General features: G+C 51.2%; 1 protein-coding gene across 1 annotated transcript in view; it reads right to left on the bottom strand.

Moving 5' to 3' along the window:
* Positions 1-371: 371 nt before the first annotated feature.
* NUP188 (nucleoporin 188) overlaps positions 372-16,150 on the bottom strand; it is a 44,115-nt gene continuing 28,336 nt past the window's right edge. Inside the window, exons 20-44 of the mRNA XM_068552857.1 lie at positions 15,903-16,017; positions 14,640-14,760; positions 14,451-14,517; positions 13,667-13,795; positions 13,220-13,359; positions 11,907-12,013; positions 10,685-10,891; positions 10,396-10,565; positions 9,814-9,883; positions 9,340-9,407; positions 8,713-8,908; positions 6,642-6,719; positions 6,239-6,324; positions 5,851-5,996; positions 5,452-5,633; positions 4,268-4,468; positions 4,026-4,118; positions 3,504-3,662; positions 3,017-3,154; positions 2,298-2,372; positions 1,984-2,208; positions 1,725-1,856; positions 1,409-1,482; positions 1,143-1,272; positions 372-1,004 (exon numbers count right to left, since the gene is read on the bottom strand). Coding sequence (XP_068408958.1) covers positions 828-1,004; positions 1,143-1,272; positions 1,409-1,482; positions 1,725-1,856; positions 1,984-2,208; positions 2,298-2,372; positions 3,017-3,154; positions 3,504-3,662; positions 4,026-4,118; positions 4,268-4,468; positions 5,452-5,633; positions 5,851-5,996; positions 6,239-6,324; positions 6,642-6,719; positions 8,713-8,908; positions 9,340-9,407; positions 9,814-9,883; positions 10,396-10,565; positions 10,685-10,891; positions 11,907-12,013; positions 13,220-13,359; positions 13,667-13,795; positions 14,451-14,517; positions 14,640-14,760; positions 15,903-16,017 — 3,286 coding nt within the window. The 3' untranslated portion in view covers positions 372-827. The remainder of the gene's footprint in view (positions 1,005-1,142; positions 1,273-1,408; positions 1,483-1,724; positions 1,857-1,983; positions 2,209-2,297; positions 2,373-3,016; positions 3,155-3,503; positions 3,663-4,025; positions 4,119-4,267; positions 4,469-5,451; positions 5,634-5,850; positions 5,997-6,238; positions 6,325-6,641; positions 6,720-8,712; positions 8,909-9,339; positions 9,408-9,813; positions 9,884-10,395; positions 10,566-10,684; positions 10,892-11,906; positions 12,014-13,219; positions 13,360-13,666; positions 13,796-14,450; positions 14,518-14,639; positions 14,761-15,902; positions 16,018-16,150) is intronic.

Here is a 16,150-nt window from a genome sequence, read left to right on the forward strand (position 1 = left end):
AGGCTAGAGGCTGGTGGGCCCCACCACCGGGCCTTCTGAAGTGAGGGGGAGGGAGGCACAGAGCTATAAATAGAAGCAGAGCTTCAAGGAAGGCTTTACCCGGTGGTGAGTTCAGCCAGCTGTAATAGGAGGCGCATGGTAGGGGTCTGGGACAAGACCTGGGCAGGGGCCAAGGTGGAGGACTCTGAGCGCCCACCCAGCACCCCCAACGCTCCGAGACGTGAACGGAGGAACGTTTGTCTAGTCAGGTCAACGGTGGCTATCTCACCTTCCCCAAACCTCCACTCCACTCTGGGCCCTCGGCCGAGGGAGGCGGTTCGATGCTCTGAGAGCTGGCTAGTCCTTGGGCTTTGAAGGTACACCCCACACGGTTGTATATAAACAGTATTTTAATATTTGTATAAATAGACCACAATATTACCCAAAACTGCAAGAACAGAGCGTCGAAAACAGATTCTCAAACCCGTGCGTACAGCCTCTCCTGGCTGCACGTGACACTGGCTCCCCCATCTCTCCCCTGGGCCAGGGTCAAGTGCTGTGGGGAATGCTTGAAGGAAAGGAATACACCTCTTGGGGGCATTCTGAACGGGCATTCTGAACATGAGACTGAGCGCAGCAGACTCTGGCTCCCCGCTGTTGACCTCTTGATCTATTACAAAAATAACGCTGGGGGCTGGTGGCCGGTGGCTGGAGTCGTGGCTACTCTGGGGAGGGTGACAGGAGCTGCTCTCAGCCCCAGACAGGCCCCTCAGGCCAGCAGCACCCCGGCTGCCCAGGGCTGCCATGCAGGCTGGTGGAGGGTGGAAGGCGGGCGGCGGGCCGACGCCCTATCTCTGCACGTGTCGGACAAAGGCCTGCACGAGCTGGATCAGAGGCTCCTGACTCTCAGGGCTGACCTTGGAGAGGGAGGTGGCCTTGCCCTGAGGCGAGGGAAGGATGCCAGCAGCAGGGGAGCTGGGGGCTCCCCGGCGGAAGTAGCGTGAGAGGCTGGAGAGCAGAGTGCTCTGCAAGAGAAAAAGCACCTGATGAGGCCCCGCGCCCCCCACCCTCAGGGCTGGCCACGGGAAGTGGGGGGCTGGGACCTCCTGCGGCCGCTCCCCAGTGGCCCCGCCCCACCAGGCAGGGCCCCCTACCCATCCTACCAACTCTGAGCTGAGCTCCTGCTTCATCCGCTGCTTGTCCCGGGGGTGCACAGCCGGGTCCCTAAGGTAACGCGTTGCCTGGGAGATGAGCAGGTAGAAGCAGTTCTCCATGGTAAACATCAGGAGGGACCTGGAGAAGGGCAGGTTTGGGCGCTGCTGCAGAGAGGGCCAAGCCGGCAATGTGCGGTGGGCCACTGAGCCAAGAGGAGAGCCAGCCCAAGACTGCCCCAACCCCAAACCAAATCCCAGAAGGAGGGCTTTCTTACTTCAGTGTTCTGGTCCCTTCCGCTTGTGTGCTGAGCCCCACTGCCTGGGTAAGAGGCTCCTTTTTCTTGTCCAGCTGGAGAAAAAGAAACGGGGGTTAAAAAAACAAGGTAACAGTAACAGCTCCAACTCACTGAGAGCTTCCATTTTGCAGAGCCTATGCTAAGCTATTTTATCAGTTATTCACTTAAGTCTCACGCTAATTCTTACAGGTCGGCTCTATCACACTCACTTTATGAAGGGAAGGCTAGCTAGATAAACGTGCCCAAGGTCACAGTTAGGAAAACTGGGAAGACTTGGGTTGAGGGGCCAACTTACCTCTCCAAGCATGTTTAGGGCCACGTTCACTGTGGCCAGAAGGGTCCCAAAAGAGGGGGCCACTTCGGAGTCAAAGGTGGGAGTGGTGAAGCTCAGGGCAAACAGGAAGTCGTATTCAGCGAGGTCCAGGGACTGCAAGGCAAGACAAGATGAGAGCGATATAGGGCCCCACAGGACCCAGGCAGCTCTTGGTGCAGAGCAGGGCACGGCAGAGCCTTCACGGCTCCACTGGAGGCTGATGGCACAGTGTGGCTGGTACCTGATCCAGCAGGATCTGGCACACGTCGGGGGTGAAGTGGCGCAGGGCCGCCAGGGTCCTGCTGAGGATCTTGAGGAGCCCATACTGGACGGTGTGCAAGGCCCGCTGCTCCGAGGCCTCTGTGTCAGGAGTGGGCTGCTTGGAGGAGGAGCAGGAGGGGGCAGCTGTGGGTGGCCGCTGAGCTCGGGGGGCGACAGCCGAGGGGATGCCCTCCCCGTTTTTGTTCTGGGGGGGGGAGACAAGAGATGGCTGGAGCCCACGGAAGCCAGGGGTGAGGCGGTCCAGGCAGCCGCGGCGGACAAGGGCTCAGTTACCTGCAGGTAGTGCTGCAGCATCTTGCGGCTGTGCAGGAGGGAGGTACAGGCCTGGCACAGGTAGCCCAGGTTTACCTGCAGCAAACCCAGGGGAGCGGTGAGGGGGAGCCTCGAGGCAGCAGCCCAACCAACTAGACCGACCATGCAGGTCTCTATGGTAACAACGCACTTCTCCGGCCCCCTGAGCCCCTCCCTACATTCTCTAGATCAAAATCTCACAGCCACCAAGCACACTCAACTGCAAACTGTGGGTCAACAGATGCCTGGACGGTTTCCCTGGGACCCAGCTAGATGCCAGGCACAGTATGAGGTCCTAAGTAAATAAGTAAGATGGGGATAATTTTCCCATCTTACAGAAGAAGAAAAAGGCTTAGAGAGAGGTGAAGTTAACTTCGCCAAGTTCACACAACCAGCAAATGACAGGCCTGTCCGACTCCGGAGCCTGTGTTCTTTCCCTGCCCCTCTCTTCAGCTGGCTCCCAAGTCCTGTTCTAAGGGATGCGAACCAAGGTCGATCCCACAGAGCCCAGGTCCTCAACCTATGAGGCTGCCCTATCCTGTGGTGGGAAAATTCAGCTCCAGAGGGAGCAATGTGAAACGAAACCCTGTGCTACCTAAAGAAAAAGCTCACATTCCAGCAACAGGCCTGCGATTCACTCCCCGCCCCATCCCCTCCGAGCATTTCCCCAGACCCTTCAAGAAGCAGGTCTGAGGCCCCACCTGGACGTCCCGCATAAGCTGAGGCAGGTGGAAGTGCCACTCCTTCCTGAAGCCGGAGAGCTGCAGGAGGAAGCCCACGGTGTGGTCCGCCTCCTCCAGGCACGCCAGACTCTGCACCGTCCTCACCGCATTGAGGCACTGGGAGGGGGGACACGGGGAAGGATGGGGTGACTCAGGGACCTGCCACACCTGCTCCCGCCCTCCCGCGGGGAGGAGAGGTCCTCGGCCCAAATACGCTGAGGTGGCAGCTTTAACAGGTGGCGGGACGAAGCGGTTTCTGACTAAGCGGTTTCTGTCTGAGCGGATCCCAGACGGTTCCCCTCCCTCAGCAGGGCAGCCACACTGCTCGGCCTTGTCAGCCAACAGTCCTTACGGCATCTCAGAAGCGGGAGCACTGGCACCGCTCAACTGCCAAGCCTCAGCCCCAAACAGCCCAGATGACCTTGAACCCCAAGCCCCGACCCCAAAGATGCCAGCAGCCCCTCACCTGTAAGGCCCGCTCCTGGTGAACCCCCACGAAGTCCAGGGCCTCGGTCAGGAAGTTGTAGCGCAGGGTTTTGAGGAGCCGCTCCATCAGGGACATGGACAGGCGGTAGACACCCGGCCAAGAGGGGGCATCCAGGGACTTCCGAGAGGTGCCGGGCGTCTGAGACAGAAACAGCAGACACGATCACGACAGCGCCGAGGAACCCAGCTGACAGGTAGAGCAGGGCCTCCTTGCAGCCCAGCAGCTAAGGCAGCCTGGCTGGTCCGAGTAGAAAAGCTCCTGGAATGGGCACCAGCAGGGCCAGACGCGGTCCGAAGCCAGCAGTTACAAGAATCCTAGGTTCTAGACCCGCGTCCGGCACTAACTAGCTGTGTGAGCTTCTCTTGCTAGAGGTCGGTGTTGGGGGCGGGGAGGATTCTGCACCATCAGTGCATGAACTAGGCCACTGAAGAAAGCAACTTCCGGGGCAAGTGAAAGCCCCAAGGGGGGCTGGGGAGGCAGTAGCAGGCCACTGGCACTCACCTGCACTGTCCCATTGGTGCTGAGCTGGTACACACTCAGGAGGGGCAAACAAATGCTCTGGGTGATGCCGGCTCCAGCCACTGCTGTGGCCCCCTGGGAGGGAAAGATGCAGAATGAGATGGAAACTGTCACTGCAGCCGCCCCACCCAAGGGCAGGTGGAGGTCTTGGGCTGGGAGACTCACAGGCAGCGTCAGAACCCACCCAGCACAAACAAAGAGGCTCCCTCGGGCTTGCCGCCTACCTGCTGGGTGCGAGCCAGGGTGAGGAGCAGGTGCAGCGCGGCCTCGGTGAAATGCAGGTTCTGCTTCATGCGAAGGCTCACCTCCAGGGTGGTGAAGAGGGTCGGCAGGAGGGGGAGCCTGCGGGTCACCTGCAGCCACGAGTCGCCATCCTCGTCCACCTCACACAGCTCCTTGGCCAGATGCAGGCCCAGGACACACACCTGCTGGGGCCCAGGGGCAAAGATGGGTGAAAGGGAAGGAGGCAGTGCAGGGGGAGGAGGAAGGGGAGGAAGAGGACGGACCTCCCCCGGTCACCCCCGCCTCCGAGTGAGCCGGCTGAGACAGGACTCCAGCGCCCGTGTCCCGCAGCTCTGACTCTGCCCTCCCCGCCGACCCCAAACTGCCATCAAGCCGTGTCAGCGCCCCTTCCCAATTCCATTCTTCATCCCAGTGGCTTTTCACACTTACTGTTGACCACAAGCCACCCAAAGTAATAATACGTTTTACACTGCGCTCCAGTATAGGCATACGTACATGTTTGCATTAAACCTACCCTTACCTCCTGCAAAGCACACTGATATTTTCGTTTACGTTTTATCCTACTTCATTTAAAAAATGCTGGTTGTAACCAAATGAGCTCAAGACCCATTTATAGGTCCTGACCCACAGTTTGAAATATTGTTCTGTACTACATCCAGCACGCTTTCTAAAGTACAAATCTCATCTTTTCTCTCCCTTGCTTAAAATCCTTAAATCGTTTCCTATTTCACTTAGGACCCAGACCAAAGACCCTGACAAGGTTGCTGGTCATCTAGCCCCCAGCTCTCCAGGCCTCACTTCATCTTGGCTCACACCAGATGACTGTTACCCACAGCTCACTACACGCTGTCCTCGCTGCCCGAAGCTCCCCTGCTCCTGTGGCCTGCGCGGCTCTACCAGTTCTTTAAGTCACTGCTGAAAGGGCGCTTTCTCTCTGAATCCCTAGATGATGTGAGAACTCCATGCTGCACATTCTCCCTGTTTCACCCCTACAGGACTTGCCACAATGGAATTCTGACACATCTCTGCACAGTCTGATTTATTAACTTTCCCCATCAGGCTGTGGCTGTCTTGGTCACTAATCACCCTCGGGGCCTGGCACAGAGAAGGCAGCAGTTCATATCTGTGGATGCGTGTGGGAAGGACAGACAGGGTGCCCCCTCACCCCATCCCGCTGGTCCTTGTGCCGGGGCCGGGAGCAGTCGTCAGTTTCCATGCTGTCCTTGTCCTCTGTGGCACTGCCTGATGCCAGACTGTGGCGGGTCTGGTCGAAGAGTGCAATCACCTCTTCTTGGAGGGTCTCACAGACGTTCAGCACCAGCTGGGAGTACTGGGGGATGTCACTCACTGCAAAGCAGATGGGAGGGGACGCTGTCATGCTCACCAAGGCATCTGTCCCACGGGAGGGGAGGAGAAAAAGATTTTTCCTGAAGATAAGAGTTCCGAGACCGAAAACTCAAGCCTCACAGGAGAAACGTCTGGCTCTGAAGTGGAGGAAGCCCTGTCCAGGCTGGCTGGCACAGGGGCCGGGAGACCGCTCCACTGGCTCCTGTCTGCCCCTCACCTCTCATCTCCTTCATCTGCAGCACCGTGATAAACGCTGAGAACACCTTGGCCTTGGTCTTCTCCATGAGTTGCTGGTCTGCCTGCAACACTCCCTCCAGGATCTCCGTCAAGGGTCTGAGGATTTCATCCACAGAACCTAACTCACTAGAAGCAACATGGAGAGGAGAGGGCGGGGAGAACACACCTCAGAGAAAGGCCACACACTGCCCTGCGCCCCCTCAGGATGCCCGCGGAGCAGTGAGCCTCACGTCAGGCGTCTGCCTGAGTCCCGCTCCCCACGAGGGGAGGCCAGCCCATCTCACACCCACTTCCTCCCCTTGGGGAAGGGTAAGGCAAGTGGCAGTAAAGAGGATGGGACAGGCCGCCCCTCCTGGCACAGGGCTCACCTCTTCCACTGCCGGAGAAGAATAAGCAGCAGCGTGCACATCATGGAGCCCAGGCGGAGGCAGTTCACGGAGGCGGGGACTAGGAGCTGAGGGGAGACGGCACACAGTTAACATCAGGCTTCCTATGAGCTGACGAGGCGGGAAGATGTGAGCTCCATCCACAGGCACCTTCGGCCTCAGGCCTTTCTTTCCCAGCAGCGAGCTCACAGGGGTGGGTCACGGGGAAGAGGCCAGGGGTTGGCACGGCGGCAGCAGGCCTCTGCCTCCCACTGCAGCCTCGGGCCTCCCAGGCCACTTGAGCCCTTTGACCTGACCACTCTTGCGGCTGCAGGCTTGTGAGCAGCTATTTGACCTCGGAGACCTTCTCCCTGGGAGGAATGGGAAATCTCCCAGACACACTTACTAACGCCTTGGTCCCATCGAGCACGTCAAGAAAGAGCTGGCGACGCACTGCAGAGTCGGTCAGGTGCATTATCTCCGCCTGCAAAGGAACAGGAAAAAAAGGTCAGGAAAATTTCCCTGATTAAAATGGGGCTTGAGGGCCCTGCTGTTTGTCTACCTTAGCCATGGTCAGAACCAAGCCTTCAAGGCTTCCCAGTGGAACCCATCTAGAAACACAAACTCCTCTACAAGGCCTGGGAGCCCCTTAGGATCTGGTCCGCCTGATTTTGGTATCATCCCCGTTCTGCTCACTCGACTCCAGCCCTACAGGCCTCCTTCCTCCTCCGTGAACAGGCCGAGCTCTTCCCACTTCTGGACCCCTGCATCTGTGACTCTGACTGCCTAGAGCACCCTCTGGAAGGTTTCTCACACACTCAGGCCTCAGTGTGGACAGCACCTCCTCAGAGAGGGCCTCCCGACCACTCCTATCCTCCTTTAGCAGTCGCTATCATAGCATCTTTTTTTTTTATATATATATATTTTTTTTTTTTTAATTTTTTTTTTTTTTTTTTGGCTGCATTGGGTCTTCGTTGCTCTGTGGGGTCTTTCTCTAGTTGCAGTGAGCGGGGGCTACTCTTTGTTGCGGTGTGCAGGCTTCTCATTGAGGTGGCTTCTCTTGATGCGGAGCACGGGCTCTAGGTGCACGGACTCTAGGCGCATGGGCTTTAGTAGTTGTGGCATGTGGGCTCAGTAGTTGTGGCTCGCGGGCTCTAGAGCGCAGTCTCAGTAGTTATGGCGCATGGCCTTAGTTGCTCCGCAGCATGTGGGACCTTCCCGGACCGTGGCTCGAACCTGTGTCCCCTGCATTGGCAGGTGGATTCTTAACCACTGCACCACCAGGGAAGCCCTACCACAGCATCTTGGTCATTTCCTTCCTAGTGAACTACCACAATCCCAAACTATATTTCTTTGTTCACAATTTGCCTCTCTCATGGGCCACCTTCCATGAGATCAAAGACCGTATTTGCCTTATTCACTGCTGCATCCCAGCGCCTGGCACACAGTAAGCATTCCATTACTATCCATTAAATGAATGAATGATCAATGTCCTGGACTAAACCAGATAGGTTCCCTAGGGGAAAAGAGGATGGTGGGATTTTCAGAGCTGCAATTCAAGAACTGCTGCCCAGGTAGGACCTAAAAGGCAGGTGACACACAAATTACTGCCTGGGGAATCAATCATTCCCCCAAGATGGTTGAGCCTTTTGTTGTGTCTGTAGTCTCAGGGGTCCAAAACCACTCTGTCACAGCCAAGCTCCAAGGCTGTGGGCAGTCTGGCACTAGGGAACAAGTCATGGAAGATGTAAGAGTGTGCCTGGAACAAAGGGCATCTATTAAGCTGAAGTTAGTAATGAAATCAAGATAGTAATCTGGATTCCCTAAGGCAAAATAGGTCAATATCAAGTCCTTACTCCACAGCATGGTGTTGTCAAAGCGCACACACACACACACACACACACACACACACACAAAAGCCAAGGAAAAATGCAAATTATTCCCAAACGTTAACTCTCTCTCTAAAAACCAATGCTCTGTAGACACACGTTGCAGACACAACGGTCTCTGTTCTTTTTCTAAGAAGACCAGGAAATGCCGTTTCTAGAACCAATGAAAACCAACTGTTCCCTAGAGAGGGTGCTGCTGCAGTCGTTGCAGCTACCTGCTGACTAGTCAACAAATATGTACCTAGCGTCCACAGGGCACACAGCGTGAGAAGGCCAACTATCCACGTGCACAAGAGGTGGATGAACGAAGGGAGCCCCTGGACCTATCCAGGGCCGCAAAGGTGGCTATAGGAGGGTTTTATGAATGTCTGAAGGGATTTAAAATGACTTCTCTGCACTTCCTTTAAGGGTCTCTTGTTTGCCCCAAAGCCCTCAAACACCCCATATTTGGCACAGAACCTGTTACATTTTAGCTCTCAGAGAAAAACCCTGATTCATTCTTTATCCCAAGGGGCTATATCTGCTAGGCATCCCAGCATATCGTTGCTAGGATACCAAAGTGAAAACCGCACCCCAGGAGGTTCTTACGTGACTGGTGGCGATGATGAGAAACATCCTCCAGGCGGAGACCAGCATCTGATACTCTACCAGGGAGGTGCAGCTGCTGCCCTCTGTGTCAGCCGTGTGAACTGCCAAGGACTTGACATACCCTGACCAGTAGGCAAAGCGTTTCTCACTGGAAAATTTCTCGAGTGTATCTTTTAAAGATTGGTCTAATGAGCCCCTATGGTGTCGAGAAAAAACAAAACCTACAGTTAGGTTTTAAAAGCAGATGGGAACGTGATGGGCACAGACTGTTCCTGAGGCAGAGAAAACCACCTCACATGGGCTTAAAAGCAGACGGCTCCCGATCAGCTCCGATGTGTGGGGCTCACACTTCTTGCTCAATATAATGGGTTAGGCTGAGGCCTTTTCTAGGATTCCTCCTCCATAAAACCCCGAGCACATGGAGTTGGCTTCACAATAACTCTTTCCGACAATCATAAATGCCATCAATGGACTGGCCAGGGACACAGACCAGTGGCCCTCCATAAATGGCTCCAAACTAGCTCTCTCCTCTGCCTTGGCTCATAAAGCCGTGCCCTCAGCCGTAGACTACCATGGTCCCCCCGCCACAAACCTCTAATTAAAATCTCAAAAGGGGAAAGGACTCACTTAACTACATAGTATATCTCCAAGCAAATTATCTTCATGATTAGGGCACAGGTTTCCAGGATGCTGGGCTGTGGAGGGGGAGAGCAGAGAATCATGAGAACCTCTCCCCTGGTGCCCCGCCCTCCCACAAGGGAACAGAGCAGGGACCCGACACTAGAAAACGAGAAAGCACATTCCCTGTCGAATGTGAGTGGGCATCTAACTTGCAAGAGCAGAAGCGTCAGGTCCACAGTGTCTCCAAGTGAGTGGAGACCACAGAGCCAGCAACGCAGAGCAGGGCATGCCACTCTCCTTCCCAGAGCAAGACAGCAAAGGGAGAGGAGGCAAGCACTTCTCTGAGAGAGAAGTTTCTAGTGAAGAAAACATTCTGGTTGTTTAATTAGGGGAGGAGTCACTTTCCACAGCTCAGTCTCACAGCCCAGCCTTGACTCCCAGGGACTTTCAGTCACCGTCCCTCCCTCCACCACTGCTCACCTCGGATGTTTCTGAGGGAGGAGAAAGGGTTCCAAATAGTGGACTGGTTAAATTCTCCCAGAACTTGGGTCTAAAAAGAAAATACATGTTGGCAATCACATGTTCTCTTACCCGGTCCCTTCTCCTCTCTCCACCTCCCCTTGGTGGTTACTTCTCCACATTTTATCGCTCCCACAACCCTAGCATCTGCTGCGTGGGCCGCTTGCTCCTACATAAACATCAAGGGTTCCATGGACAAAACAGGCTCCAAGAGAAGAGCGTGCTCCGCTCAGTCCAATGGCTTGAGTGAGCCACTCTCATCTGAATCTACCGTTTCTCACGAACGATGGTTTTGGGGGGTTGGCAAAAGGCAGAAATGCAAAAGGTGGAAACTCTAAGGTGAACACATCAGAGTAAAGGTTACGCCTGCTGGTGGCAGCTTTAAAAAGAGAATAAACTCCCACACACTGACCCAGGCACTAAGCACTTTCATGCATGTGCCCAGGGACCTGTCACAACAGATCTCTCAGAACGATTGTTACCCCATCTTACAGACAAGGACATGAGCTCTGGAGGTTAAGTAACTCCTGGAGACTGACTCACTTGGTTCTGAGGACCAGCATGGCACTGTCCCGACGGTCCTGCCACAGGGCATGCAGAAAGGCAATGGCTGCACGGTGCAGCAGTGGTGGGCACCAGTAGCGATCCTGCTGCTGGGAATCAATCAGCTCCAGCACCACATGGAGACAGCTCCACACCCCAAGGCTGAATTCCTGCAAGAGGGGCAGGCGAGAGTTCAGCCCCACAGCTTCTGCCATCAACTGGACCCACAGAGTCCAGCACCCACCTCCCAGGGAGCTGTCTCCCAGCTTCATCCCGGGTGCAGGCTCACCTTGGAGCCGTCACTGCCATCCTTCACCTCCAGATTCAGAAACAGTTCAATGAGGCCTGGCTGCGTCTCTACGGCAACTGTGAGGAATTCCAGAATCATGACTTTGATGCGCATGTCCTCAATCTTGCTCTGCAGTCGGGTCAGGAAGGCATCACGGATGGCAGCCGCATCATTGCCCAGGCAGGCGTATACTGACATTGGGGCCACCTGGTGGAGACCGGGACACACAGGCTTAGAGCTCTACCTCCAGAGAAACCTCAACAGACTCCTGAAGAAAGGTGCTGAACAACTCTCGGAAAATGCCAGAAAGGGAAACATTCAGATGGATAGCTCTGGGTCAAAAGAGACATCATTCCAAACTACAGCAAAAGATGCCCAACGATTCCCAGAAGAAATAGTAATCAACATAAAAAGATGCATAACCTCTCTCATGGTTAAATGAATATGAAGTTAAAAAAAAGATATTGATTTGTCTATTAGATTAGCAAAGATTAAAAAATTGATGAAGCCACTGTGGCAAGGATACAAGACTTGGGTTTTAGGAGCATAAACTGTTACAATCCTTTTTGGAGGGTAATTTCAAAATTTCTAATAAAAATTAAAATGCCCATTGATATCTATCTAATTCTTAGGAACTGTAAACAAAAGTTTACAGAGTTCTATGGATAAGAATGTTCACTACAGCACTGTTTAACACTAAGACAAAAAATAGCCCAAATAAATTAGGATGCATCCATTCTATGGCATGCCGTGCAAGCATTAGAGAATGAAGTAGCTCCAAATGTGCCCACACGGCAAGACTGCAGGATATCGTGTTAAGTGAAGAAAGCTAGACACAAAACAGTATGTATTGTGGAATTCTACTTTTGGAAAGAACAAAAGCTCACACCAAACATCCCTAAATATATAAGCACAGATAAAAAGAAATCTGGAGCAATGCGTACCAACCTGCTCATAGGAATTCTTATAGGCTACCTTAACTTTCTATGTTACATTTATCTGTAACATTTAAATAAACATTTTTAAATGAATTTGTATGTCTTTTATAAACAGGGGAAAAAAAAAACCTCTCATAAGACACAATTTGCGTGCGTGTGTGTGTGTCTTTATGGCTACATCACTTTAAAAGTCCAAGTTAGCTACTTCTCTTGGGAGAAAGCAAGAGTGGTCTCAAGCACAAAGTCAGTTTTCTGGGGCTTTGACTCGTTAGGTGGGATCCTACCGTGGCCAGACGTTTCAGTAGCTGGATGGCAAGACGTGGCAAAGCAGGGTCGTGTTTGTGGTAGATGTATTTCGCAAGAACAGCAATAAGGTTGTTCCCATGGGCACCTGAAGAAGTACAGGAGACAGTTTAGACACCAAAGCATGCCTGATTCAAGCTCTTAAGAGAGCCTTCTGTTCAAAAAGGCTCATATATGTGAGGGAATTTACTCTCAAGTACTTGGAGGGCCAGAGCAAATCTAGGTGGCTGTATCATTCTCGTTTTTCAGTAGCCAAGGGGACAGGCAGGATTGGGGGTAAACAGCTCAATCCAATTCATTAAGAGCAGAAAAAGAGGGACTTCCCTGGTGGCGCAGTGGTTAAGAATCTGCCTGCCAATGCAGGGGACACACGTTCGAGCCCTGGTCCAGGAAGATCCTACATGCCGTGGAGCAACTAAGCCCGTGTGTCACAACTACTGAGCCTGCGCTCTAGAGCCTGTGAGCCACAACTACTGAAGCCCACGCGCCTAGAGCCGGTGCTCTGCAACAAGAGAAGCCACCTCAGTGAGAAGCCCGCGCACCACAACGAAGAGTAGCCCCCACTCGCCGCAAAGAGAGAAAGCCCGCGCACAGCGACGAAGACCCAACACAGCCAAAAATAAAAAAAAATAATAGATTAAATAAATCAAAAAAAAAAAAAAAAAAGAGCAGAAAAGGATACGTTTTTAAGAAAACATCCTTTTAACAAATAGGTTAGGAAAACCTAACCACATCACATTAAAGTGCCATCACATTAAAGCATGGCACTGAAATGCTAAAAATCCCAAAATGATACAGCTCAAAAAAGGTCGTAGACGTTACCCAAACGTCTACTTGAAAATGAGGAAACTGGGTCCCAAAGAGATTAAATGAGTAGTTAAAGGTCAAAGAGTAATAACAGTCAATACTAAACAGGTACCAGGTTTTACAAGTAGTAATTTAATCTTCATTATAATCTCATAAGGTAGATACTGCTATTATCCCCACTTCATAGATGAGAAATCTGAAGCACAGTTGTTTAATTATGTGCCCAAGGTCAAAGCTGGTTGAAGTCAGAATTTGAACCTAGACAGTCTAACTTGAACATGTGTTCTTTACTATTATTCTGTCATCAATAGGAGGCAGAGATGAAGTATGATACAGTCTTCTTATTTCTAAGTCCAGGATGGGAACTGGTGATCATCCCCAAATTTCCTCAAAGAGTTCATCAGAAAATATTGTTGACCTCTAAAAACACAGCCTGAAGTATGTACTTATGGGCAGAAATGCTGCTGAGTGGAAGAAAATTACATACCATGTTGTGTGAGAGCCTGTTCCAGGGGGGACACCACATTAGAAGGAGGTTTCAGCCGAATAACATTGTTGGTGACAGAGAATGCCAGTTTCACCGTCTTGATCAGCAGCTGGCCCTGCCCTTGGCCCTCTGCCCCATCACTAGGGTGCCAAATGGAAACCAAAATTGATTCAGACAACATGACTTCATTCGCAATATATGTGCTCTCATGAATTAGATTCCAACAATAATCCCAGAGTTCAACAGCTTCTTTTAGAGGCCCCAGTCCAAACTAGGAGAGAGGAGGAGCAATCAACTCCCTTTGCTATGTGCCAGTCTACAGAGCAGCCACTAGGTTATACAAAGGCTATGCCCTAGGAAGAACAAGGTTGTCTTTCTTATGCTGAAGTTCTTACAACATGCAGGCACAATAAAGATAAACGGTGGAAGGCGGCAAGGGAGGCCTACCTGCGGGGCTGAGCAGCCATCACCATGTCGATGGTGTCCACGCCGATGCCCATGACATTGACCACAGTCTGTCCTGCTTCTGTATAGGCCAGGCTGCAGATGCAGAGAGACTGCAGACTCGGGGTATGACTGGAAGACAGACGTGTTCTGAGTTACCGGGGAGCTGCCAAATTTACTACTGGAAGGAAAGGGTATTGTCCAAACCTAAACAATTGGACATTAGTGATACAGATCAGCTCTCGCTGCCAGAGGAAGCCACTCTGATTCCTTTCCTTAAACAGACCCTGAGAAACAACCTAAATGTCCATCAATTAATGGATATGCTTACTGAAATGAATCATAATTAATCCATACAATGGAATGCATGGAACCATTAAAACAAGACAGATCTATATGTAGTGGCATGGAAATAAAAGGTACAGAGTTAGTACAAGCAGAGGAAAAAACCTAGAAGATACACATTAACTTGTTAATAGTCCTGTTTCCCTATGAACATGCATAATTTTTGTAAAGGTCATAAAAAAGGTCTCTGTGTGTGTGTGTGTGTACAATTTCACTGGGAACAACCTTGTTCCCATTTCACTTGCTCTTCTCTCTTCATAGGGAGAAAGGAGAAACAGCCTGGTGGAAAGCAAGTCAGAACCCAGGAGCACTGAGCTCTGGGCCTAACCAAGTTGAGTACTCTGGAAGAATGAGCTAGCTCTGCACAGCAGAAGCCTGTGTCTTCCCTTACAGACTGGCAGCATCCGAGAGTACCGAGCGCTAGCAATCACCCGCCTCCTACCTGCTGTGCAGGTCTGTTTCATGACACAGGTTCAGTATCGCATGAATCAGCTCCAGGATCAGGCAACCTGGACTCCAGAAAAGACAGAGGAATGACGCGGCCTTGTGTGATGAACCTTATCCCAAGAACGAGAGAAAAATCCAGGGAACCAGCAATTCCTCCCATCTTCCCTGCCCATGCTTTCCTTACCAATCTGTTCTCTCACTCCATGGGAGTTGTACCGCCACTTGTGGTAACTCGGCAGCATCTCCTTCAGCACAAACATGACACAGGGCACCAGCCCTTGGCTCTGGGTACTACCAAGCTGCCCCTACAAGAAACCATGCTGTGAGGGTTTATGCCACTTAAAGATAAGTCATTTTGTCACTAGAGATTTAATTTCAAAACCATAGGTCCAGAGGAAATCTGGGCAAACCTTGGCCATCAGTGGAAAAAAAAAAAGAAACATCAGAATACTCTAGTTCAACTGAATCCAAGTTGTAGGTTTCTCTAGAACAGAGAAAGGGACTAAAAAGACAATTTGACAATGTCACAAAAGGCACCTACAAGAAAGAGAGGGATGAAGGCTAAATCTGAGTAGAAGAGAGGTCTATCTTAAACACAGAAGATATAGGACTGTTGATGATGGAGAATGCCAGTTTCACTGCCATGATCACCAACCACTCCCAACCTCTACCCCATCACTCGGCTATCAGAAAGGAGATCTGACACTCCAACTTCTTTGTCCTAATATTACTTGTTACCAACAGCTTCCTTATCTTAAAAACGGGGCTTCTTTATATAAACATCAATATCTATATCCCTACCTGTACATAGGATTGTTTCTATCTTTTTAAGCATTCACTGATTGACTGACTCCTGCAGGCAGGAAGTGTGCTGAGTATTTTTCATGTGTGGCCCTCTCAACAACTCCATAAGGCAGAGATATTTATCATCCCAGTTTAGAGAGGTTCTAAGAAATTCAGTACTTGCCCAAGGTCATGCAGCTAGTAAGTGGTCAACCTGAAATGTAAACCTAATTCTGACTCCAAAATCTATGCTACACAAGTATTTTTCAAAGAGAGCTGTGACCCATTAGTGGATTGTGAGATAACTTATTAGAAAACATCTGAGTGCATCTTGCATAGTAAGAGTAGTGTTGTACTGTGAAACTCTGCTTTAGAAGTAAACATACAGTGTGTATCCTGGGATATGATGTAATGTGTACATATTACCCTGGGCTCTGTCAAAATAGCTTGAGAGTTGCTGCATTATACCATACAGCCTCTGAGTACTAAATAAGTTAACATAGATAAAGCATCTACTATAGAATCTGGCACACAATAAATACTCAATACACAGAAACTGTCATCACCATAACCTCAGGACAACTGGTCTAGCTGCAAACAAAATGACTCCAGTAGCTGGGGGCAGGGAAACTATTTCAGATGCTTCTATCTGATTAGATTTTACCTTGACAAGAGTGGTGATCAAGCGCAGAAAGGCAACAGTGACTCCATACTCGCCCTGGGGCTGTTCACTATTCATCAAGAGGTTTCCATACCCTCCAGCATTCATCCCCTCGGCACTGGGAAAAGACAGAGAGGCAGAGGGAAAAAAAGGTTTCAAAAAATTATAATCACAGAGCATTCTTCTTATTATTTAGATGGCTTGGGCATAAAATAGGAAAGCTCTGCAAAGGAATTAATCAAATCTAGGCT

This window comes from Eschrichtius robustus, chromosome 10 (genome assembly GCF_028021215.1).
Source record: "Eschrichtius robustus isolate mEscRob2 chromosome 10, mEscRob2.pri, whole genome shotgun sequence".
Lineage (NCBI taxonomy): Eukaryota > Metazoa > Chordata > Mammalia > Artiodactyla > Eschrichtiidae > Eschrichtius > Eschrichtius robustus.